The sequence below is a fragment of the Diabrotica virgifera genome, chromosome 10 (genome assembly GCF_917563875.1).
Source record: "Diabrotica virgifera virgifera chromosome 10, PGI_DIABVI_V3a".
In the NCBI taxonomy this organism is placed as follows: domain Eukaryota; kingdom Metazoa; phylum Arthropoda; class Insecta; order Coleoptera; family Chrysomelidae; genus Diabrotica; species Diabrotica virgifera.
Window position 1 is genome coordinate 31222649 of NC_065452.1, and position 26801 is coordinate 31249449.

General features: G+C 31.7%; 2 protein-coding genes across 3 annotated transcripts in view; both read right to left on the reverse strand.

The window, feature by feature from the left end:
- LOC126893184 (lysine-specific demethylase 6A) overlaps positions 1–26801 on the reverse strand; it is a 434968-nt gene that overhangs the window by 318591 nt on the left and 89576 nt on the right. The window lies entirely within an intron of this gene.
- On the reverse strand, positions 2819–25470 carry LOC126893185 (E3 SUMO-protein ligase ZBED1-like). Its single transcript, XM_050663140.1, has 3 exons — positions 21530–25470; positions 11796–12009; positions 2819–6754 (listed from the first exon to the last, which is right to left on the reverse strand). The coding sequence occupies exons 2-3, from the start codon at positions 12001–12003 to the stop codon at positions 5034–5036; spliced, it is 1929 nt and encodes a 642-aa protein (XP_050519097.1). The 5' UTR covers positions 12004–12009; positions 21530–25470; the 3' UTR covers positions 2819–5033.

A 26801-nucleotide genomic window follows, 5' to 3' on the forward strand; every position in this document is an offset into this window, starting at 1 on the left:
TCGGATATAACAAGTAATCATTTACAGTATTCGTTACTTTGATTACTATGATTACTTTCGTTACTTTTGTATCATTTACAGTACTCGTTACTTTGATTACTATGATTACTTTCGTTACTTTTGTATCATTTACAGTATTCGTTACTTTGATTACTATGATTACTTTCGTTACTTTTGTATCATTTACAGTACTCGTTACTTTGATTACTATGATTACTTTCGTTACTTTTGTATCATTTACAGTATTCGTTACTTTGATTACTATGATTACTTTCGTTACTTTTGTATTTGAGTACCGGTAATCATATCGAGAATCGTATTTCTCGGTAGATAGGTATTTTGTATAGGTATTCGGATATAACAAGTAATCATTTACAGTATTCGTTACTTTGCTTACTATGATTACTTTCGTTACTTCTGTATTATTTACAGTATTCGTTACTTTGATTACTATGATTACTTTCGTTACTTTTGTATCATTTGCAGTATTCGTTACTTTGATTACTATCATTACTTTCGTTACTCTTGTATTTGAGTACCGGTAATCATATATAGAATCGTATTTCTCGGTAGATAGGTATTTTGTACAGGTATTCGGATATAACAAGTAATCATTTACAGTATTCGTTACTTTGATTACTATGATTACTTTCGTTACTCTTGTATTAATTTGAGTACCGGTAATCATATATAGAATCGTATTTCTCGGTAGATAGGTATTTTGTATAGGTATTCGGATATAACAAGTAATCATTTACAGTATTCGTTACTTTGATTACTATGATTACTTTTGTATTTGAGTACCGGTAATCATATCGAGAATCGTATTTCTCAGAAGAGGTAGGTATTTTGTACAGGTATTCCGATATAACAAGTAATCATTTACAGTATTCGTTACTTTGATTACTATGATTAGTTTTGTATTTGAGTACCGGTAATCATATCGAGAATTGTATTTCTCAGTAGGTAGGTATTTTGTATAGGTATTTCGATATAACAATGACCTTCACCGATCTGTTTAATGGATAAAAATGATTTTATATGTAAAATAGGAGATGATTGAATGCTCGAATATTTGAAATTTATGGAAATAAAAGGCAGATATCACCTAGTTGCTCGATATTTGCCTTTTATTTCCATAAATTTGATATGTAATTTATGATTTTAAAAATTACAAATAACAATAGGGGCGCCTGATATAATATTGACCAGATGTTTTGATAAATTTTATCGGCCCGTGCAGATATCTATTAGGATTTTAGATTTTTGGATCATTCGAAACAAAAAAGGTGTTTTGTAATTTTTCTCTTGTTGGTCATTTTCGAGTTATACACAAATTAAAACCAAAAAAAAAAGGAAAATGACAATTTTTAAGGCTAAAAAACATAGTTAAAAAATAACATTTTTGAAATTACGAAGTACCTAAATTGAATTCAAACCTTCTTCTATCAGTTCTCGAAAGGATTTTATGCTTATTTCATTTTAAAACTTTGTTTTTTAGTTATTAATGCAGGCCCGTCTTCCCTTAAGACCGCTTCGTGTTCGTAACAATTAAAAAATATATATTTTAGAATAAAACTTACCAAAAATTCTTATTGAGACCCGATAGAAGAAAGTTTAAGTAATTTGAATTTAGATACTTAATGATTACAAAAATAATATATTTTACTTGTGTTTTTGGGTCTTGAAAATCGTCATTTTTGTTTTTTTTTTCAGTTTTAAATTGTTTATAACTCGAAAACGATCAACTTAAGAGGAAACAGTAGCGATCAACAGGTAGCGAAAACGCGTTCCAAGATTGCGGCTGTAATTTTGAATATTTTTTCGAGATATTTGGCACACATATTCGTATTATAATAAAAAATGGCGGTACAGAGCCCAATTTGAAAAATATATTAATATGTGGAAATTACTCTGTAATTAAATACAACATTAAAAAAACGAGCCTGTACCGCCATTAAGAAGAACAAAAAAATACACTTTCTTCAAATAAACTTTTTTATCCGATGCCTAGATTTTGTGTCATTTTGGAACTACTAAAATTTTTTATTTCATTAGTAGTTCCAAAATGACACAAAATCTAGGCATCGGATAAAAAAGTTTATTTGAAGAAAGTTTATTTTTTTGTTCTTCTTAATGGAGGTACAGGCTTGTTTTTTTAATATTGTATTTAATTACAGAGTAATTTCCACATATTAGTAAATTTTTTAAATTGGGCTCTGTACCGCCATTCTTTATTATATTAAGAATATGTGTGCCAAATATCTCGAAAAAATATTCAAAATTATAGCCGCAATCTTGGAACGCGTTTTAGCTACCTGTTGATCGCTACTGTATCACCTTAAGAGAAAAATTACAAAATACCTTTTTTGTTTCGAATGATCCAGAAAATTTAAAATAATATCTTAACGAGCCGAAAACAATTTATGGGCCATTCCACGAACATACGCCTGTTTTGGATTACTTCGACAACGAATATTTTACTGTGCAACATAAGAAGTACGAAAGTAAATGGCGCTAATAATTATTCCAATACACAACAATGTAATTTGAAATTTACTTTCGTTCTTCTTATTTTGCACAGTAAAATATTCGTTGTCGAAATAATCCAAAACAGGCGTATGCTCGTGGAATAGGGTATAGTAGAATTTATTAAAAAAAGTCATTTTTTGATTATTAATTAATTATTGTCTGTATAAAATTATATCGGGAACATTTTGCTTTTTATAATTTTTAACAGCATAAATTCTATATCAATTATTGTTGAATATTAAACCGGTTTTAAATTAAATTAGGTTTTTTAACAAATGTAAACATATTTTAAGTTTTTTATTTTTATTTAAGCTATTTATAATACAAAAATAAAAACAATAAAATACAATAATATAATACAATACAATAAAATACAATAATACAATATAATACAATAATAATAATACAATACGATACAATATGCAGGGGTCGGCAACTTTGGCCCGCGGGCCGCATGCTATCCTCTTTTTGAGGGCCCGCCAAAGCATCAATATAATTTTAGAAAAAATCAAAAAACTTAGTGTCGTGCCGAAATGTGGCCGATGACAAAAATGCGGGCTAACAGAATAATGGGAAGGTGTATTTCACTACAACAACAGTAGATACTTAATGAGAAATACAAGTTATTTTTAATTTGGTAAAATAATTCAGGTCTTATCATAGAAAAAATAAATAAAATGCAACAGAAAAAAAAATTAATGAGAAAAAGTGTGAATTTAATGAAAAGTTAATTTCTTTATTAATAATTTTATTAAAGCACTATGCTTAATTTGCAAAGAATCTATAAGAGTACCTATTCAAAGAAATTAGCTTGTCTCACCACTACATGAAACACAAAAGTGAATGTGATAAATTTGAATCTCAGTTCAGACAAAATAAAATTGGCTCTTTACAAAAATCATTAGACGGACAACAAAGCAGCGCTTTTAAAAAATGTAAAGAACGCAATTCAGCATTAAGTAATCAAATATTTCAAAATAGATTGCTTAACATAACAAACCATTTACGGATGGATAGTTCATTAAAAAATTTATTAAGGGGAAAGAAAGAAAATGCAAAATTTTGACGCCTGTCAAAATGTTCAATGCATTTTAAATGTAATCATTTTTTTCGAATCTTGAGAAAACTAATAAGTATTTTTGAAAAATTTAAACGCAGTACTCGTATAAAAGATTACTTTATTACCGAGAGCCGAAAGTCCCTTAGAATGAATATAGTTTCTTTTGGATGAGATATTTAAAATTAAAAATCACACCAAATTTTCTCTTTTTTTTTTCACCCTTGTAACTTATTAAAATAAACATTATAGAAGTTTTCAGGGACTTCGCCTTCGGTAATAACGTAATCTTTCATTCTGCGTTTCAATTTTTCAAAAATAATTATTACTTAGTTTTCTCAGGATTCGAAAAAAATGAATCCCATTTAAATAGCATTGAAACCGAAAGTTCGTACCCGTTCCCTTAACGCAATTTGACCAAAACAATTTTAAAAATTTGAAAATTTTAATTTGTCTGTACGCAGAGCAGTTCGATGTATTAAAATTATATCAATGTTTAGTACAACAACAGAGGTAGAGGTTTAGTACAACAAAAAATGAGGTGTTCTCACCAAATAATGCTTCAAATACGATGTACAGAATAATTTTGAATTCGGTTCCGCTAATGACCTTTCTTTTTGTCCTTAACTTAAAAGTTGAAAAAGTTTAATTTCTCTTGATTCATATTTATCGTATATTTATTTTAACTGTACTAATGTAATATGCGATAGAAATATGGAGGCGATTTTACCTCAACCTTGTACAATAAACGGACAGAAGAGGTCATTTAATTTAAGTACCTCGGGTTATTGGATCGATAGCAGTCTAAATCCTAATCTAGAAATAAGATCTAGAATAGAACAGGCCAGAAAATCTTTCGAAAAAGTTAAAAGACTGCTATATGATTCTCGAAATAAATTCGAAATTCTACTACGTTTATCAAAAACCTACGTTTGGTTGACTCTTCTCTATTCTATGCAGTTGAAATGTGGATCCTTAAAACTGCAACCATTAATAAATTGGAGACCTTTGACATGTGGATCGACCGGAGAATTCTCAAAATTTGTTAGACATCGCATACCTCAAACGAAGAAGTGCTGCACGGAATATGCAAAGCACGATAACTTTTCAACAACACAGTGAAAGTTAGAAAAACATCATACCTAAGCTACATATGTACTGAGAAAGAATAAGCACTAATATATATGCTCAACTGACAGTGAAAGGAAAGATCGAGGGAAAGAGAGGCCTAGGAAGGAAAAGACTATCGTGGCTAAGAAACATCCGACAATGGACAGGGCTAAATTTTGAATAGCTAATAAGAACTGATACGAGACAGACAAGAGTTTGCAATAAAATTGTAGTAGCCAACCTTTACCTTCAAAGGAGAGGGCACTTTAAGAAGAAAAAGAATATGATATAATGAAACAATAAAATATATAAAAACAATGTCGTACATGTAAAATCAAAGATTTTCATTTTCATGTAGAAACATTATCATTTCCACATTTTCTCCGGTCAATCGATTTCTTCTGTCAGAAATTAATTGACCAGCCGTTGAAAATACCCTCTCTGATGGTACTGATGTTGACATTATGCATAAATATTTTTTGGCCAATTGCGCTAAATGCGGATATAAGAAAGCTCTGGTTTTCCACCATTCCAGAGGGTTTTCTTTTCTAGGAATTAGACTTTCGGCTAAATATGCCCTTACTTCGATGATTGCTGCTGCTTTTGAGTCGATGTCTTTTGGTGTCTCTACGGCCTTATCAAAGTCTTCCCAAACTAAATTTTGATCGTCATATGCGGCCGTTTCTTCTCCGGTATTCACTTCGTCATTGTCATGGTCATGAATAATATCTTCCGACCGTCGTTCCGAAATGATTAGTTTAGCTACCTCATGTTGAATATGCTCTTTGGTACTATTGGAGTTATAGTCTGAATCAAACACTTTGGTTTTGAACCTTGGATCCAAAAAAGCACATCTTGCCATTAAAGTGTTTGATTCAGCAGAACCGAATCTTGTCCCTATCTCTTTTTCGTAATGATAGATAAGATTCTTAATTTTGTCACTTGTTGTACTCTGTTCAATTTTATGGACAGCTGAAAGCAGGCCCTTTACAATGACAATTACCTTCGATAAGGTTACATTTTGTTCTGCACTCATCTCTGTAGTGAGCTGTTCAAACGGCTTTAAAACGCAACACATTTCTTTTAAAGCGACCCATTCGGATTCCGTCAACAGTTCTACAGGAATCTGCAGAATTCCTATAGTTGCAGTTAGAGGCTCGCGAACTTTTAGAAAACGCTCAATCATAAAATATGTAGAGTTCCATCTGGTCGCTACATCGTTTTTTAATTTTAATGATCTTTGACCCTCATTCATCTGACCTTGCATAGCCTTAAATTTAGTGTTAGCTTTTGTACTTCTATGAAAGTACTCTACTATCGCCTTAACTTTTTTTCGTAATGGGGACACATCAGAAATTTCTAACCCACTTTGAACAATTAAATTAATCGTGTGAGCAAAACATCCAATGTGACCCCACTCAGTCAACTTTATTGCTGCCTTGATATTTGAAGCATTATCTGAAGTTACCGAGAAGACTTTTTCTAAGATATCCCATTCATTCACAACACTGTATAAGTCATCTTTTAAATGTTGCGCGGTTTTACTATCATCAAACTGATGACATTTTAATAGAGTGGAATAAAGCGTCCAATCTTTTGTAATGAAATGGACTGTATAAGCTAAATAACTCGTTTGACTGTGTTGAGCAGTCCAACCATCGGTGGTAATGGAAACTGAACTAGCGGTGGACAACAAACCTTTCAACTTTTCAGTTTTTTGGCTGAATTTTTGGGGCAAAAATGAATAGGTAAATGTAAAACGACTGGGAATGACATAAGATGGTTCAACGCCCGCCATTAGGTCCCTGAATCCGCCATTTTCAACAAATGAAATTGGTTGCAAATCATGTACAATCATATGTAAAATTAAGTCATTGAGTTCTTGCTGTCGTCGTAGTGAACAAGGTCTATTTAGGTGACTTAATATTGATGTTTGAGAGGGTTGTTTTAATTTTTTAGACGACAAAGGCAATGCAGATTCAGATACACTTGTTAGCGTCGTAATCTGACTTGAAGTTGAAGCAATGGATTGAGCATCTTCATCATCATTTGGCTCTACAAGTAAAAAATGTCGATTAGCCGTCATCGAAAAATATCTATTAATACTCAAGGCAAATTAGAAAAATACAAGGAAAAATTATTTAGTAATTATTGGATTGCTGGAATCGAATCTTAAGATTGCATCAGTAATATAAGTTTATAGAGCTAACAGAAAGGGTGCTATTTTGTTTATTGACAAATTAGCGCTCCAAAATCTTCTATTTTTCAGTTATTGCTCTGTAACCAAGATTTTAATTTTAAACCAAAACTACCCGAATTAAAATTCATAGTAATTTAATTGGACACAGATTTTTCCGCTTTCCTTTGATAAAAATTTTTCTCGGAAATTCGGGTATTCTCAATAAAACTTTTTATTTTCAACTAAAATTTTAGGGAAGCAATTATTCATTATATTTTCAGAAGCCGGCGAAAATGGAACAAAAAATAGTTTAACAACAATTAAATTGTTAATTAATACTATATTGAATATAAATTAAGTCAATTAAGTTAATTATAAATTTACGGTCGCAATAATAACCAGATTCATTGTGGTACACCAGAGTAACTATGAATTTTGTATAAAAAGGCACTACTCGTATACCTGTCTAATGTACTTTATAGAATTGAAATTGGACTATCAATTTATTTAATTATCGATGAATAATTTATTCTACAATTTAGTTGAAAGTAAAAGATTTTGTTGGAAAAACCCAGATTTTCCGAGGAAAATTTTCGTCGAAGGAAATCGGAAAAAAATACCTCTGTGCAGAATTAAATTACAGTAGATTTTAATTCGGGGGGTTTTTGGTTTAAAGCTAAACCCTTCGGAGTTACAGAGCAATAATCGAAAAAAAAAAACAAAATTTCGGAGCTCTAATTTGTCAATAAACAAAATAGTACACTTTTTAACAAAATAGCTAAAAAATATATTTTTTCTTCAATTATTAAAATTTGTGTTAAGAAAAAAAATATCCTGTATATTTTATGATGTAGTAAAACTAGTAAACTGAATAATATATTTTGTTTGATTATAATATGTATTACAAACACCCATTCCGTAAAATAGTTATTTATATACCAAGTCAGTAAAGTCTTTACTGACGTGGTGCATACAAAATTTTATCGCCAACATAATTTGGTTGGAAATCAACTTAGAAATTGAATTCCGATGATTCGCACCTTAAAGTTGACTACGTAAGAGTTTGGGCTCTGCAATAATTTAAAAATAATTAAAAATTTATAAAATAAATTGAATAAAAACCTGTCATTTATCTAACTTCTTTAAAATCTCATTACAACTTATAACACTACACAATTTTGTTAATTTGATTATCTTCATTATTCATAAAATTAATCATCTTTAATTTTAATAATCCCTGAATTAAAAACTGGAAAATGAAGTACTGAAAGCTTGGATATAATGCCAAAATATATTTTATCTACAATTTCAGTTTCTACAAAAATTGGATATTGGTTTTTGATACTTACTTGCAATTTACAATTTAAGATCTTTTGAAATTTTAGATGTCATAATAAACAATTTCATGGCAGTGATGACAGATAACTTGCAAGATGGCCGCTTTCGATTTTTAATCGATAGTTATCACTGTTATCAGTATTGAATAATTACTAAATCGGTAAAGTTTTAATTTATTTTATATGAATATAATTACAAAATACTACAGAATTTCACTGTTTGACATAAATTTAATAGTTAATAGCGCAAATTAAATAATTAAAGTAAATAAATTTTAAGTTCACTTAAATTCTCGCAATTCGATTACTGCCATCGATCATTTACATTCAATCTGGTTTAATTTGATTAATCGCGGCAGGTAAAGTAAAATTCTGCTTTCAGTACAATAAAGTGTTAATGTACTGCCGCAAATGAGGGCAAATGAGTACAATAATGAATTATTTTAGTGACTGTTGGCGATAAAAATTATTAACAATGGACACATTTCTTGACCTAGTCTAGATTTACATATACACATTAAACTATTAGACATTATAATAATGATTCATTTCGGCAGTTTTTTTACCTTTCCATAGGTTATTATTGTTGAATAAGGTTTATTATATCCGAGTCTTAAATAAACCTCGTAAATATACATTTCTGAATGGCCCTTATTTTTGTTTTAGTCTTTAGTGTTCTATAAATAAGTCGCTAAGACTTAGACAATTAGACACCGCACGCACACATCTTATGATAAATTGAATGTCACTCAAATGCAATAAAATTTACATGAATAGATTCGTCTCTGAATCAAAGTTTACGGAAATCACATTTTTGAAGTCCATAAAACTGTCCTCTTCATAAAAATTATTAGTATAATTATTATATTGTCACTATTGAAAAAAGATTAACACAGCATGAGACTAACCCTTACTTTGGGGTGGGTCGGTGGAAGTGCACTGTCGTTCTGTCGTACTGTACGCTATGACTGTAAGGTCATCTATAAAAAATACTTTAATACCCGGAGAAAGATTTACAGTTCCTTTTCACAAAATATTTTTATTCTTTCTATCTATGTAGGTATTTACATACCCATATGATATGGATATGATTTTAAATTTATTTATGTGTATCAATTTTCGTTATTAATTGAAATTCAGAGTTGGTGCAATCTACTGATGTAAAGGACATCGTACACATATTATGGAAAATATAATGTCACTCAAATTCAATAAAATTTATACGAATAGATGCGTTTTAAATTAACGGTCAAATCTTATCATTGCGCCAACTCTGTATTTTCAATAACAAGAGCAGAAATTGATATAAATAAATTTGAAATCAAATGGGTACGTACATAAGTTAGAGTTAATATATACTTCGAATCGTTAATAAATTCATTTTTTAGTAAAATTGTGGCTTATTTCCCATAAAAAATACGTAATTATAAAAATGCCACAAGGAAATAGCTTCAGAACAACATTAAGTTAGAGAGAGAAAAAATATTTTAAAATACCCAAATTGTCGGTACTCCATAAATCAGCGGATTAGTTTCACTAATCCGCTTAGACCCAGCGGGGTTTAAGCTCTTGTGAATAGCACCCAGAGCAATAGTAATTGTAACTGACACTTTTACTGACTCAAAAAATGTGATTTCGATAAACTTTAATTGCAATTTGCGCCGTAATTAATCATAATTAAGAGTTGGCGCAATGATAAGATTTGACCGTTAATTTAAAACGAATCTATTCGTATAAATTTTATTGAATTTGAGTGACATTATATTTTCCATAAGATGTGTGCGATGTCCTTTTATTGTATTTGAGTGATATTAAATTTTCCATAACATGCGTGCGGTGTCCTTTCACAAGAAATTTATACTTTTCACTGATAATGCCTGTATAGATAAAGACGACAGATGATACAAAGGAAGCCTCGTTCTCAATGTGATAAATACTGAATTTAACAAATATTTTTGAAAAACATTTTGTCCATTGAAAAAATGATTGCGAAATACTATATGGACATAACTCATTGAAGCAATTTATACGTGGAAAGCCTATCGATTCGGCTATAAATTTTGGGCTCTTTGTTGAAGTAGCGGACATTGTTATAATTGCTGAATCTGCAATGTGCAACTCACTGGGTATTTTTTGACAACTTATTTAACAGCAGAGATTTGTCAATTCATTTACAAAAATGTGGATACCGAGCAATACGAATATTGCGGGAAAATATAATATTATCGAAGTGTCATATACAAGATACGAAAAGAAGCTCGTAGTTCATATGATTTTCAGTTTGATGTACCTAAATAGAGAAATATTTTTTGTAAAATTGAGGTAATAGGTGTGTTACTATAGCATCTAATTTTGACAATATGGAACCTACTAAGCTACTACATTATATTGAACCGTAAGTTCAAAAGAAAACGTTTAATTTCTCAAACACAAGTATAAAAAATTCTAATACATAATTACATGGCAGGCGTTGATCAACACGACTGGTTTGAGTGCTATGGTTTGTTGGAAAATGTTCCACTAAAATCAGAGCCAAGAAGTGGTATTGGTCAATATTCACACGATTCATTGATTTGGCATTAGTAAATGAACTAGTAATAGAACTTCTCTACAACGAGTCAATAAGTCAAATATTACTTTATTAGATTTTCGTCGAACTGTAGCAGTTCCCTACCTAAAATTGACTCTTAGTTCAAGAAGTGTATAGGAAGACCGAGTACATCATCAGCAAAAGTTTCTATGGATGTAAGATTAGATATATGGGAAAGAACCCTTCATGGAAAACGTGAAAAGCAGAGGCGATGTCAGGGGGAAAATTGTAAAGCCAACATACTGTGGAAAATGTACTGTAACATTATGTAAAAATTGTTTTCTACTACAGTATCATAAAAATAAACTTGATTTTATTAGACGTGAATAAAAATTTTAATTCTCGCAACCGATTTAAACCCATTCATACATACCTTCGATTATATGTAATAACTGTAACGCCCAGCGTCCTATTTATGTAAATTAATTTCAAAGATGCAAAGATGTAAATTAATTTCATGTATATTTCCTGATTAACAAGATTACAGATAATTATGTATACCTAATTAAAATTTTGAAATTTGAAAAAAAAATATCTTGGGCGTTAATGGGGTAAGATTCAATTCCAGCAATAAAATACCTTAACTATAAAACTTTTCCCAAGAATTAAAAACAAACAAAAAATAAGAAATTTTTAAGAACAAACAATGATTAATTACAATTTACTATTTTATTCGAAAAAGAAGTAAAAATTTACCTAAGTGGGAAATTATACATACTTATTGACGTTTCGACTTCTACTTAGGAAATCGTTATCGAAATACAAAATATAAATAAATTAAACAAATCCTGTTTATGTTGCTTAATAGAAAAGTTCTTCTAATTTAATTTAATCTGACTCATTCATATTGACAATTCAGACATAATAATGATACCACAAAGAAATAGCTTCAGAACAATATTGATTAACTATTTTTTAAAGTATATTAATTTTATGCAACGTAAAGATTAAAAAAGTATCTACAATAATCTGCCTTAAATGTGAACTTACTTAATCGTTTCAATGATGATGCACCTGTATTGGAACTAGCATGTTTATTTAAAAAGGTGTGATGTTTGATTGATATGCGTTTCTTCAAATTTGACGTTGAACCGCCTTTATAGGAATATATTATTCCACATATATTACACTTGGCCTTCCCATCAGATGAAGGTGAGAAATGTAACCAAATTTCACTTCTTTTATATGTTTCTTCCATATTAACCTAAAAAATTTATGGCTTTTTAAATTTGTACACAATGATATTTACGTTTCATAATGCTACACTTGCATGTAAGGTTTTGTTTACATAACTAAGTAACAGAAAAGAGGATACCAACAACAACCCATATCCGTTAAAAATAAAGCAGGAAAGCAGAAATACATAACTATAACTACTGTATCAAGGTGCCAGAAATGAGAAAAGAGGATACCAACAAAAACCCATATGCATTAAAAATAAAGCGGGGAAGCAGAAATAGTAGAGAGGTGGAAAGGATATTTTGACGAATTACTAAAGGGCAAGTTGTCAAAGAAAATGCGTGAAAGCAAAAGCAGTAAATGAACACTTAGAAGACATACAAGATAAATCGCCCAGCAAAGAACGAATCGAGTAAATAATAAAAAATCTTAAAAATAACAAATGCCCTGAAAGCGATAACATAGCAGCAAAGACAATTCACTTATATGGGTGGAGAATTGCTATGCTAAATGGATATACAAAATCATAAAGGGAGATATGGATAAAATAACGAATAACAGAAAATTGGAAGGAAGCAATTAGTATTTATCCATTACACAAAAAAGGCAACCAAAAAGAATGCAGTAGCAGTAACTACAGAGAAGTAGCATTAATAAATACTGTATCTATATAAAATCCTATCAAAATTCATAAAATATAAACGTGGAAAAGAAGTTGAACATCTAGTATAATAGACGAATATAGGTACTGGTTTAGCCGAGGGAGAAACACAAAGGACCAAGCATTCGAAGCAGAAAACTATGAACAGTGTTCATTGAATACAACTAATAGCACTATTTATCGACTTCCAGCAAACGCAAACATACTAGCATACGATATAATAAAGAAGAAAACATGAAAAGAGGCGCTTGAGAAATCGGGAGTTAGCAGAAAGTTACGCACCATGATACCTCTTAATTTAGAGAATACATAAAACAAAGCCAAATAAACAATCAACCATCAAACAAATTTATAGTAAACGAAGGATTAAGGCAGGGCGATCCTTTGTCATCACTGCTCTTATTAGTCATCAATAAATGACTCCTGTATCAAAAAAGACCCTAAGTTTTGTCGTTTGCGGATGATGTGGTGTTGCCGGCAACAGGAAAAAAGAGCTACAGAAGATGGTAGGTACAGAGAATAGTAAAAGCAGCAGAGAAAATGGGACTGTAGATAAATGAAACTAACACAAAGAGTATGGAATGAACAGATGGTCAGAACAAAAAGGGATAACAGTTTTAAAGTAGAATTAGAATAACTAAAATCATACGAATTCGAAATGGTATAAAGATTTACGTACCTAGAAGCAATAATATTACGTAAACTGAACATTAAAAAAGAAATACAAGCTAGAATAATGCCAGGCAATAGAATAGAAGTATACATGCGCTTAATGGAATGTTAAAAAGCAAGTTTTTATCAAGAAAGGCAAAAATATAGTTATATAGGTATACAAAACAAGTATACAACCAATAATAACATACTGCAGTAAGACATGGACAATGACAAAAAATGAACAATATTTACTGGAGATCTGGGAAAGGAAAATACTGAAGAAGATATATGGAGAGATAATAAAGGACAGTTTATGGATAAGATGAAAAGCTGAGTTAAATGATTTATACAACCAACCTAATATAATATGAGTGATAAAGGCACAGAGACTTATATGGCGACGTCGTCTAGAAAGGATTCCGAACATGAGGACTCTTAAAAGGGTACTAAACTACGCTATAGCCTCAAAAAAGAGAAAAGACCAAAAAGGAGACCAAAAAATATATGGAAGCAAGAGGTCAAAAAAGATATGGAAATATTGGGACTAGAAGATCAGAAAAGAAAAATGAATAAGAGAAAGGGGTGGAGAAAAATCATATATCAAGCCAGAGAAGATCCAGTGGTCAGTACATAAAAACAGGGTGCGGCATTAGTGCGAGGAAGTCCAATTACTCGTTTGGTGTAAGAGATACGAAAAAATGTATTAAGGTAAAAGTTGGGACATATATATTACCATGATTTAAAAATATTTTCAAATACACAATAAACAATAAAATAATTGTTTAAACAATTTCTGCCCAAAAATTTCTCCCGGCACCAATGACCAAATCACTCTTCGCCCTTATAATTTTTTGAAAGGGAACATTTTTGAACAGGAATCCGCAAATAAAAAGAAACAGAATCAGAAAGTAGGTATAAAATAAAGTCTCCCTACAAACTGTACCTTGGACATTGAACTCAAAAATAGACAGGAACTTCTTAAAATGGCATGTGTTCGTGTTTGTCCTTTTTACTAATCGCACGTGTCATCATCACTCAAAATTTCTCATGTGTGTGTGGTCCACTAGTCCACTCAATCACTCAACTTAAGAGAAAAATTACAAACGACCTTTTTTGTTTTGAATGACACAAAAAATCTTCTTCTAACCAAAAATTAAAATTAACCGAAACAATTTTAAAATTGAACAGTACCTACTTCAAAAAATTTTCAAAAATTGTTAAATTCTACGTGTACCAGTGAAAACACAGAAATGATCCGATATAAGGACGACCTGCACTCATGCGCACTGATCTGTTTAATGGATAAAAATTATAAATGTAATTTAGTATGTTAAAAATTATTATAAAATACAAGGAGTGCCTGATATAATTTTGTCCTGACTGATTAAAAAATATCACTTTTTTTGTAAATTTTACTAAAATTTTTTCGGCTATGGCAGATATTATTTTAAATTTTTTGGATCATTCAAAACAAACAATTCTGTAATTTTTCTCTTAGTTGACCGTTTTTTAGTTATAACAATTAAAATAAAAAAAAACGAAAAATAACGATTTTCACGGCTCAAAAACAAGTAAAAATATCATTTTTGTTCCTTATGTCTACCAGTTCTTTATAACTATTTTGGACTTATTTCATTTTCAAACATTGTTTTTTAGTTGTTAATGTAGGCCCATCACCCGTCTTCCCATTTCCCATAAGGAACTTTCCTCATTAACAATTAGTGCTTATTATCAAATCATTAATTTAACTATTTTGATTACGAAATAAGCCACAATTGAAAAAATAATTGTCATTGTCAAATCGAATGTCGTTGTCAAAATACAAAAAATTATTAAATTAAACAAAAATGGTGTTTCTTAGTAAAAATTCTTCTAATAATTTATTTAATCTCACTAATTTACATCGGCAATTCAGACATATTATATTATACATTTTAAAGTAGAAGACTAAAATGATATTGCCAATATTTATCAGTTGTTTTCCTGAGACGACTTTACTGAAAGATAGTTCATTCGATTACGTGAAATCAACCCAACTCAAGAATATTTGTCACAAAAAAATCATAGCATGTGATCTGTATTTAAAAAGACAACCACATGCAACGGTCACAGTAAAATTCTCGTGTTAAAGATTTCATAGTAAATCACGAGGGAAAACCAGGAAAAAACCTCGCGTATGGAATCTCTAACACGAGAATTTTACTGTCACCGTTGCATTTGGTTGTCTTTTTAAAGACAGATCACATGCTACGATTTTTTTGTGACGGATATTCTTGAGTTGGGTTGATTTCATGTAATCGAATGAACTATCTTTCAGTAAAGTCGTCCCAAAAACGCAACTCTTTAATTTTAGCAATACCATTTTAGTCTTCTACTTTGTCTGCATTGCCGATATAAATTAGTCAGATTAAATAAAATAGAAGAATTTTTTACTGAGCAACAACATTTTTGTTTAATTTAGCAATATTTTGTATTTTGACAACGACATCCGATTTGGGCGTCGAAACGTTAATAAAATAATTTTTTCAATTTAATTGTGGCTTATTTCCCAATTAAAATAGTTAATTATAAAAATACCACAAGGAAATAGCTTCAGAACAAAATCATGACTTGATGAATTCAAAAAATAGTTATTTTTCTACGGCCGTGCTTAAACAGCCACTTTCCCGCACGCATTTCGTTACCGAAAGTTGCACTTTCCCGCACGGCGTGCGGGAAAGTAGAATACCTTCTAATATTATACTATAATACATAGAATAAACTAATATTGAGATATTATTTACTAATTTATTTCAAATGTATCTTATTGTGTTCATGTTATAATGAAATTATTGCAATAATTCGATGAAATAAAATTATTTTGACATAATATATAAAAGTCACATCAGTAGAAAATTACAATGGTTTTAAATCGTCGTCATGGAAACTAATGTCGTCGGCATGGTAACCCATTAAATTAAAAGTTTGGTTTTGACAACCTTGTTAAAGAATTAATTAGTGTATTTTTACTCCTAAATAAAAATTGATATGCCTCTATTTTTTGTGGTTTTTTTCCAAACGTACGGCCCTAGAAAAAAGAGACTGCCGTTGACCCGAACGACGCGACAGCGGAATTCGGGCAAGCAGTCGAGTGCGGGGAAGACACTTTCCGCATGAGTTAGGAACAATATTTTTTCTAGGACCGTACGTTTGGAAAAAACGCCACAAAAATAGAGTTACATCAATTTTTATTTAGAAGTGAAAATACACAAATTAATTCTTTCACAAGGTTGTCAAAACCAAACTTTCAATATAATGGGTTACCACGACGACGATATTGGTTTTCCATGACGACGATTCAAAACCATTGTAATTTTCTACTGATCTGACGTTTAAATAATACGTCAAAATAATTTAATTTCATCGAATTATCTCGCAAATTTCATTAAAACATGAAGACAGTAAGATAAATTTGAAATAAATTAGTAAATAATATCTAAATATTAGTTTATTGTATGTATTATAATATACAGTGTGTCCACAGATGGGGTTCCTAAGAGGAAAAACTTTTTATTTTCAATTTTAGCGAAAAATGTCATTCTTGATAAGTTTTGCTTGTTCTAAAACCCCATAAAACGAAATAAAATTCAAGTTTTTCAAAACCTGCTTAATTTTGTAGCCAATTTTCAGTAAATCTATAAATTTTTGCACTAAGTTCGAAATCATAACAATAATCTAGTGTTGGTAAGCTACAATGTAGCTTAGTAACTGTCAACTCCGATAAATATTTTGCGAATTGGCATTTTTTTTTTCGACAATGTTAAACAAAATATTGATCAATAATGACATTCACAAGATAAATTCTTTGTTGAACGCTTAAAGTTGTCGAAAAAAAATGACAATTCGCAAATTATTTATCGGAGTTGACAATTACTAACCTACATTGTAGCTTGGCAACACTAGATTATTGTTATGATTTCGAAGTTAGTGCAAAAATTTATAGCGATTACATAAAATTGGCTACCAAATTAAGCAGGTTTTGAAAAACTTGAATTTTATTTCGTTTTATGGCGTTTTAAAATAAGCAAAACTTTTTATGAAGAATGACATTTTTCGCTAAAATTGAAAATAAAAAAGTTTTTCCTCTTGGGCACCCCATCCGTGGACACACTGTATTATACGGCCATATTACAAGGTATTTTACTTTCCCGCACGCCGTGCGGGAAAGTGCAACTTTCGGAAACGAAATGCGTGCGTGAAAGTGGCTCTTTTAGCACGGCCGTAGAAAAAATATTTTTTAATTGTGTTTTTGAGCTTTGAAAATTCTCATTCTTCGGTCTTTTTTAGTTTTAAATTGTTTACAGTTGGAAAACGATCAACTTAATAGAAAAATAATTACAAAAGACGTTTTTTGTTTCACAAAGATCCAAAAAATCTAAAATAATATCTGCCCGGGTGGAAAATATGTAGTAGAATTTATAAATAAAAGTCATTTTTTAATTGTTAATTAATAATTATAGTCAGGACAAAATTAGATCGGCACATCTTGTTTTCTATATAATATTGTTAATATACTTACATACATGCTGAGGAAACTTGAGGGAAGACAAAAATAGCAAATACTGACATGAGGAATACGGATTGGTGGACGGACGAAATACGAGAGAAAATAAAGAACAAAAAAGACAAATGGAAGAGACACGTAAGCACAAAGAACCCGGAAGATTACGAGGCATATAAATAAAAAAGGAAAGAGATTAAACTAGCAGTGAAAGTAGGAAAGGAAAGGTCATGGGAGCTGTTTGGACAACAAATTATAGGGAAAACTCTTCTACGGCGCATTAAAGCAACCGACAAAAGAAAGAGCACACGATGCCGAATATAAAAGAGAAGAATGGAAACGTACTAAAAGAAGAAAAACAAATAATGGTAAAATGGAGAGAACATTTCAAAGAGCAAACACATGCAGACAAGGACAACATAGTGGAGATACAATGAATGAAGAACAACAAGTGGAATCCATAACAAGAGAGGAATTAGACAAAGCAATAGAGTAAAATTAGGCAAATAATCACCAGGTAAGGATCATATCACCCCGGAAATGATCAAATTCATGGGAATAGAGGAAATGGACAGCATGAAAGAACTAATGAATGATATCTTAAGTAGAGCAGAAATACCAAAGGACTGGAAGAAAGACATTAAATTACCAATTACCAATACACAAAAAGGGAGACAAGAGAGACAGTAATAATAACTAGGTATCACCATATCAAGCATCCCTGGGAAGTTATTCGCAGGAATAATAGATACAAGAATAGAAACCCAAATAAAACAACTATGGAAGATACACAGTGTGGATTCAGGAAGAACAGAAGCACGCAAGACCTAATATTCACAATAGGACAAGTAAGTGAGAAGGTAATCAATAGGAATAAAGAGATAGGTACATATATGCTTCATCGACCTGGAAAAGGCGTTTGGCAGAATCCGAAGAAAGGACGTATGGAAGACAGTAAATGAAAGAGGAGTCGACAGGCTTCTAATAGAAGTAATAAAGGATATGTACAAAAATAATACAAAGACAGTAAGAACTAATAACGAGGAATCCAGAGAATTTACTACAAGTCAAGGCGTCAAACAGGGATGCGTGTTGAGTCCACTGCTATTCTCAGTGGTACTGGATGATGCAATTAAGAAAGCCAAGAGAAGAATGAGAAAACTAACATTAGGATATTGGCAAATGAACTATTGGAGCTACTATTTGCAGACGACATGGTATTTATAGCAGAAAACAGAGGAGACTTACAGAAAAATCTTGAAATCCCAGAAGAAAAACTATCACAAACATAAATATGAAAATTAATATAGATAAAACAAAAACAATGATAATCTCAAATACCAGGAAGACACAAGCAATAGAATTAGACGGAAAACAACTAGAGCAAGTGTAATATTTTAAATACCTAGTAATAATAATTGAATCAAATGGTAAACAAGACATGGAAATAAACGATGGAATGGGACGAACAGGAAGGTTATTTAACACTACGAAAATATACCAGATACCAGAGAAAATAAAAACGGGAGTAGTTAGTTAGATCAGTAGTTAGATCAACAATCATGTATAGCAGCGAGGCATACACAATACACATTGACGGGGAGACAAAAATCCAGAGTCAATGCTACGGAAATGAGGTAATGAGGAAAATAGCAAAGAGTTATGTGCGTAGATGAAATCAGGAAAGAACTCAAAAAGAAACGATTGGCACTGGAAAGTGCAAGAAACTTAACACAGGATCGGAAAGCATGGAGACTACAATGCCAAACTCAACTCCACCAGCCTTACACCTGAAGGTAGAAAGCCTTAGGACTAAGAGTAAGTAACATACTAAATTACATATCAAATAATAATTTTTATCAATTAAACAGAGATCGGCGCAGGTCGTCCTTATATCGGATTCTCTACTATAGATGATTAATCCTAAATCAAATAATGCGGAGGTAGCTGATTGATTACGTAAGTAATTAAGAATTAAAAAAAAACGTATATGATTAAAAAATAACTTAATTAAATAAAATGCACATTACTTTACACAATACTTAGCATAACAGTCAAATTTCCATTTACCCATTTTCGCAGCAAGAGCAAGTAGTAATTCTCTAGTTAAAGAGACAGTTAAGAAAGAGAAAAATAACAGTTGGGACATATTCGGAGAAAAAATGGATGAAAAAGCACAGAGAATGTAAAATTATTTTATAGCACCTGAAAAACCTAAGACGTATCAAAGAAACAAAACTAAAACAAATAATAAACAGGGAATGAACGAAGGAACAATAATAAACGACGAATAGAAAATAATGGAAAGATGGAGGGAAAATTTCGAGCTGATACTGAATGGAAAGCAAGGGAATATAATGGAAAAAGAAAGCCACATCAACAGAGAATAAACGAGAAACATGGAAAATTCAGAAACTGTAGAAAAAGAAGAACTGGAAGAAGCAATAAGATAAAGATTTGAAAAGCACCAGGAACCGATGAGGTAGCACCACAAATGTTGAAATATATAGTAGTAAAAGGAAAAGAAAAATTGTTAAGTATACAAATAATCTAATCTGGAAGAGAAAAATAATACCCAGAGAATGGACGAATGCAATAATTATACGTATGTATACACAAGAAAGGAATAGAAAACACAAGAGACTGTAAGAACTGTAGATGTATATCACTACTATATGTAGCAGCAAAATTATACGAAACTGTAATATAAAGGACAATTAGAACAGAAATAGAACACAACTTAAAGTACGTACAAAGTGGATTCAGGAAATGACATAACACCATCCAATAAGCATTAGAAAAAGCCTTAAAGAAAAATAGAGAAATATATCTGAGCTGTATAGACAAGAAAAAAGCATTCGACTCAATCAAAAGAAAGATATATGGGTAAGCCTAAAGAAGAAACAAGTAAGTGAAAAACTGATCGAAGCAACAAAAAGTATATACATACATGAAAAAAAAAACAAATACAATAAAATGCTAAATATGCAATCAGAACCATTTGAAACTACACAATGAAACTAGACAAAAACTGGATTTTAAACAAAAGACATTAGAGCAGAATTCATGCAGCAGAGATGAAGTACTTCAAAAGAACCAAAGAAGAACAGATAGAATAAGAAATGACGAAATAAGAGAAAAACTTAAAATCAAACCGATACTCGACTCAATTAAGGAGAAAAAATTGGCATGATTCGGAAATTTAACCCGGATGGACAATAACAGACAAGTGAAAGGAGTGTGGGAAGCAAATCCAATAAGGAAGAACAGAACAACAGAAGAGGGCGACCCATTATGCAATGGAATAGTGGCATCTCGCAGATACTACAAAGTAAGGGTAAAACTTGGCAAGAAGCAACACAAATGGCAATGAATAGGAAAGAATGGAAAAAGTTCATTAAGCACTTGAGTCTAGACGCAACTTTCGACACCTTAGACGAGGACTGATTAAGTTTGAATGAATGATATAAAAAATAATGCAAAAATTTTTGTAAAAAATGCAATGAACGGGTATGTTTTTAAATTATGAATGGCCCTACACTGAAAGTTATCAATATGTCTACTGATTAAGTAAGATAAATGATTAAAAAAAATAACGTAATTAAATAAAATGCATATTATTATTTAAATAAAATAATAATAGGCTACACTTTACACAATAATTAGCATAATATTCAAATTTCCACTTACCGATAGCTACTTTCGTAGCAAGTAGCAATAGCAAAGATACGTCTTTTGAAGAGTGAAGAGTTGAAACTGAAACGGCTTCTTCTTCTTAGCACTTAGCACAAGGGTACGTAACGTATTGCTTGTTTGAGCGTTAATTAGAATCTGAAACACTGAAATGAAATTGAAATCTTCGGAGCATCGTAGTTTCCTTCTACCCCTTCCTTCTATCCAGAAGTAGAAAGTTAAATCCTTTATCCTTTTGTCCATTGAATCTCGATGGTCAAAAAGCACACATATGGTTCCATATTACGGAAACCTCGTTCGTTACAACTTATCTCGAAATTCGGAATAATACACAATTGACAAGACAAGACAAATTACTTTATCACACACATTTCAAAAAAGTACTTCATTTCCTTCGTAAAAAGATACGGGCACAATTAGACTTGTCGCTCAGTTGTAAGTCCATATGTTGTAAGAGAAATTTATGAGGGGCTTTTGAATTTTCAAAAACCATGCCTTTTGTTAAATGCGTAACCATTAAAAGTAGATATTTAACTCAACACAAGAACGTGTCAGGGAAGTTCCTGGAACTTAATTACTCGCAATTTCGCGGTACTAAACTATTTTAACACGTTAACTGCCTCATAGACGTTTACTTATTAATTTTTGGCGAAGTTAAAATAAGGTAAATATTTTTAAACTAAACGTACATAGAGGTATAGAAGAAGGGTTGGTGGTGAATAAGGGTTTTATCTATGGTGAGTGAATCCATACATAAAAATTACAAACATGTTTTTTTGTTTGTACAAAAGGGTGTACCTATGTATAAATTTAGATCTGTTATCCAGTGATAACAAAAACTCCAATAGTCTCTTAGATTATTGAAATGTGCCTTTAACGCTAAGTACTTCACTGCACTTCACTGCTGCTTAGAACCTAAGAACCTATACGGTAGCTCCAGTGGTTTGTGGCTCTTCAGTCTCCGAGTCTGCTCAGTGCTCACTATTATCTATCAGGATTAGTGCAAGATTGTTTGGGTGGTTTTTCAATTCCACCAAATAGCGGCTGCTGTATTCACTTACTATTTCCTTAACTGTGCCTACTTGGGATCGTCTCGGATTTCCCTGTTTGGTATAAACCAAGAAGGTGCATTTGTTATGGTCCCTAGTACCTTCGACTGAAAGCGTATAGTTGTACATGTACACTTGTACCTATATGAATATGTTCTGTTAGAATATGTACTTGTACCTATATCATAAACTGGTACTGGTAAAATGATACGCAATTTGGGTTTCACAAAGGCCTGGGAACTCGTGAAGTTCTTTTTTCACTTAACATACTTATACAAAGGTGCCTGGACGTCAATCAAGATATATACAGTCGGAAAAATGAAAGAATACCTATGAACGAACATACAAAATACGCTGTATTTTCCTGTTACCGTGTCACAAAGAAAATTGTCCAGTGCAAGTACGTGTAACAATAATTATTACATGTACTTGCGCTGGCCAATTTTTTGTGTAACACGGTGACAGGAAAATACAGCGTGTTTATATGTTCGTTCATGGGTATTCTTTCATTTTCCTACTGTATGCGTGTTTTATTGACTATAATAAATCATTCGATAAAGTACGACATTAACAATTATTAATGCATGTCCGGGAATCAAAGAACATAGACTACAAATGACCTCAGGATTATATCGAATTTATACTATAAGCATTGAGCAAAAGTACGTGTTAACAATCAGTTGTCAGAGGAAATTGAAATCAGACGTGGAGTGAGACAGGGATGCGTGTTGTCGCCAATTCTTTTTAATGTCTACTCGGAAGCGATCTTAAAAAAAGCTCTTGAGGGTGAAACAGGTGGAATAAAAGTAAATGGAGTTCCCATTAACAACATTAGATATGCGGATGACACTGTCATCTTAGCTGAAAATATTGGGGATTTTCAGAGGCTGGTGACCAGAATATAGGAGTTTGGACAAGAATACGGGCTACCAATGAATGTCAAGAAGACAAAGTTTATGAGAATATCGAAAACTCAAAGAAATAACGAAAATCTATTCAAAAACGGATCGAATATCGAACGAGTCGACCAATATGCATATCTTGGAACAATGATCCAACTCCACAGGAGATTACTTACAGGAAATCAAAATCAGAATAGAAAAGGCTAGAGTAAATTTTAACAAAATGCGAAAAGTGCTCTGCACAACAGCTTTAAAGTTGGAGCTAAGAGTTAGGTTGGCTAGATGCTACGTTTTCTCGACTTTGCTTTATGGAATGGAAGCTTGGACCTTGAATGCTGCATCAATGAAAAAACTAAAATCATTCGAGCTGTGGGTGTACAGAAGAATTCTGAAAATATCGTGGACAGAACACGTCACAAACAAAGAGGTTCTGAGAAAGATGAATAAAGAGATGGAAATCCTAAATACCATCAAAATAAGAAAATTGGAATATCTCGGACATATTTCACGTGGAGAGAGATACAGCTTGCTTAAATTGATTATGCAGGGAAATATTCAAGGAAAGGGAAGCATAGGGAGACGCAGAATATCATGGCTGCGCATGAACTTTTCAGAGCAACCGTCTCTAAAATACGAATAGCTATGTTGATTGCCGCCTCCGCAGCGGAGATGGCACTTAAAGAAGAAGATCCTAAAAACCCTCGAGTAATCTGTTTGCATCAATTAAGTGGCAAAAACCCTCTAAACTCTAGATGACGTACCTTTGAATAACCCTGGATACCAGAGGTGCTTCGGAGGTCGGTTCTGATTGCATATTCGTATTCAGTGACCCCAAAAACCCCCCGAATAACAAAATCTGACCGTATACTGATTTTGACATGTTTATGAACTTTTGGATGCATTTTATACATTTTAAAATGCGCTTATGCATTTCCACCCATTTTTCTATTGTAACCTTTTTCTTGAGTTCATCCTGAACACAACGCAAAAAGTTGCAAGTCTAGGTGCTCTATTTAAAAATCTATTTATTCTGGTGCTTTTAGTGCTAAATGCCCTGGTCTAATTCTAATAAAACCAATGCAATGCATACAAAATTAAAGTTGTTGATCATTGATCATACTCATACTGTAGAAACATAATCATTTCCACATTTTTACGGTCAGTCTAGAAAGTATGTAAGTAAAGTAATGGTTGTAGATTGTAGATACAATAATCGTTACTCGCTCTTCTGATACGATTGGTAAGAAGTAACGAAGTAATCAGAGTAATCAAAGTAGATACAATAGTCATTAGTCGCTCTGATACGATTGGTACGAAGTACCGAAGTAATCAGAGTAATCAAAGTAATCAGAGTAATCAAAGTAATCAGAGTAATCAAAGTAATCAACGATTGGTACGAAGTAACGAAGTAATCAGAGTAATCAAAGTAGATACAATAGTCACTACTCGCTCTGATACGATTGGTACGAAGTAACGAAGTAATCAGAGTAACCAGAGTAATCAAAGTAATCAAAGTAATCAACGATTGGTACGAAGTAATCAGAGTAATCAAAGTAATCAGAGTAATCAAAGTAATCAGAGTAATCAGAGTAATCGAAGTAATCAGAGTAATCAAAGTAATCAGAGTAATCAAAGTAATCAGAGTAATCAAAGTAATCAGAGTAATCAAAGTAATCAGAGTAATCAAAGTAATCAGAGTAATCAAAGTAATCAGAGTAATCAAAGTAATCAGAGTAATCAAAGTAATCAGAGTAATCAAAGTAATGAGAGTAATCAAAGTAATCAGAGTAATCAAAGTAATCAGAGTAATCAAAGTAATCATAGTAATCAAAGTAATCAGAGTAATCAAAGTAATCAACGATTGGTACGATGTAACGAAGTAATCAGAGTAATCAAAGTAACGATTTGTTTCTCTGAATAGTAATCGTTACTTTCGGTAATCGCAAGTAACGAGTACTTTGTAACGAATAGTTACTTTTTCAACATCACTACTAAGGAGAATACAGAACAACAGGGAGATACGGGATTCCATCAAAATAAGAAAACTTCAATACTTGGGTCATATAACACGTGGTGACAGATATGAACTCCTAAGATTAATTATGCAGGGAAAGATGCAAGGAAGGCGCAGCATAGGTAGGAGAAAATTGTCCTGGCTGGGAAATCTCAGAGAATGGTTTGGATGCAGCTCAACTGAACTCTTTCGGGCTGTAGTGTCAAAAGTTAGAATAGCAATGATGATTGCCAACCTTCGTCGCGGAGATGGTACGTAAAGAAGACGAATAGCTTTTTAAGTTTTTGTGTATGTGATTGGGGATTATTGGCTGCAATGCATGGTCCTTTTAGCTATGCTTTGTTTGTTGATAGTGCCCTCAAGCATTAACAAATATATTATATATATTTTTTCTCGTTTAAACAAATCAAATAAGTATTACAAAAATATCTCTGGCAAAATCAGTTAAATAATATAATGTCATTCTGTTTACAAATAGCGTTATTATTTATGTAAAAAATGCCTTTTCCTTTACATAAACATTGTAACATTATAAATAATAACTACTGTCTATAAAAATGATCATTCTGGTGTATACGTAAGTATGTACCTGTAAGTCATTCTATATTAAAAATAGATTAGACAAATATCATGGGCACGTTTTTATCAGTTGATTACGCAACGTAACCTGTTACACAGAAAATCCTTGTTTAGTAAAATATTTAACATAAAGCTAGGTGGTTTTGAGTCAATTACGATATCAGTAAAAAATGATTAGATTAGTTGAGATTTGCCAACGAGGAAAACTTAGACCTTCTCCTTGGCCTATTTAATAATATTTACAGTACAGAAGCGATCCCTAAAAGATGGTTGGAATCTATCTTCATACCATTACCAAAAAGAAGAACGCCAAATCATACCTGGACTTCCTATTATAAGTCTACTAAATAAAATTCTGACGCTTTTCTTCCGAATCATACAGAGCAGAATATACAGGGTGTTTCATTAGTAATTGTCCATATAGTAACTGGAGAAACCTTGCACAAAATATGAAGATTTAACCTAAAACACTTAAACAAAATATTCCTCTTGACCGAGATACAGAGTGTTTTATTCCAAATATCCTAAAATGATTTTAGCTCATTGTTTAACACCTTCCAATATTTTTATTCAAACTTGACAAACGGTTTACACATTTTAGAATACTTTAACTAGTGTTAAAAGATAGTGAGGCGTGCTGTAGCGATATATACTTAATTTCTCCCCCCTTTTCCACCTCGGAATCTACGCCACTGTCGTAATAATCATTTCAGCATGTTTTTTTT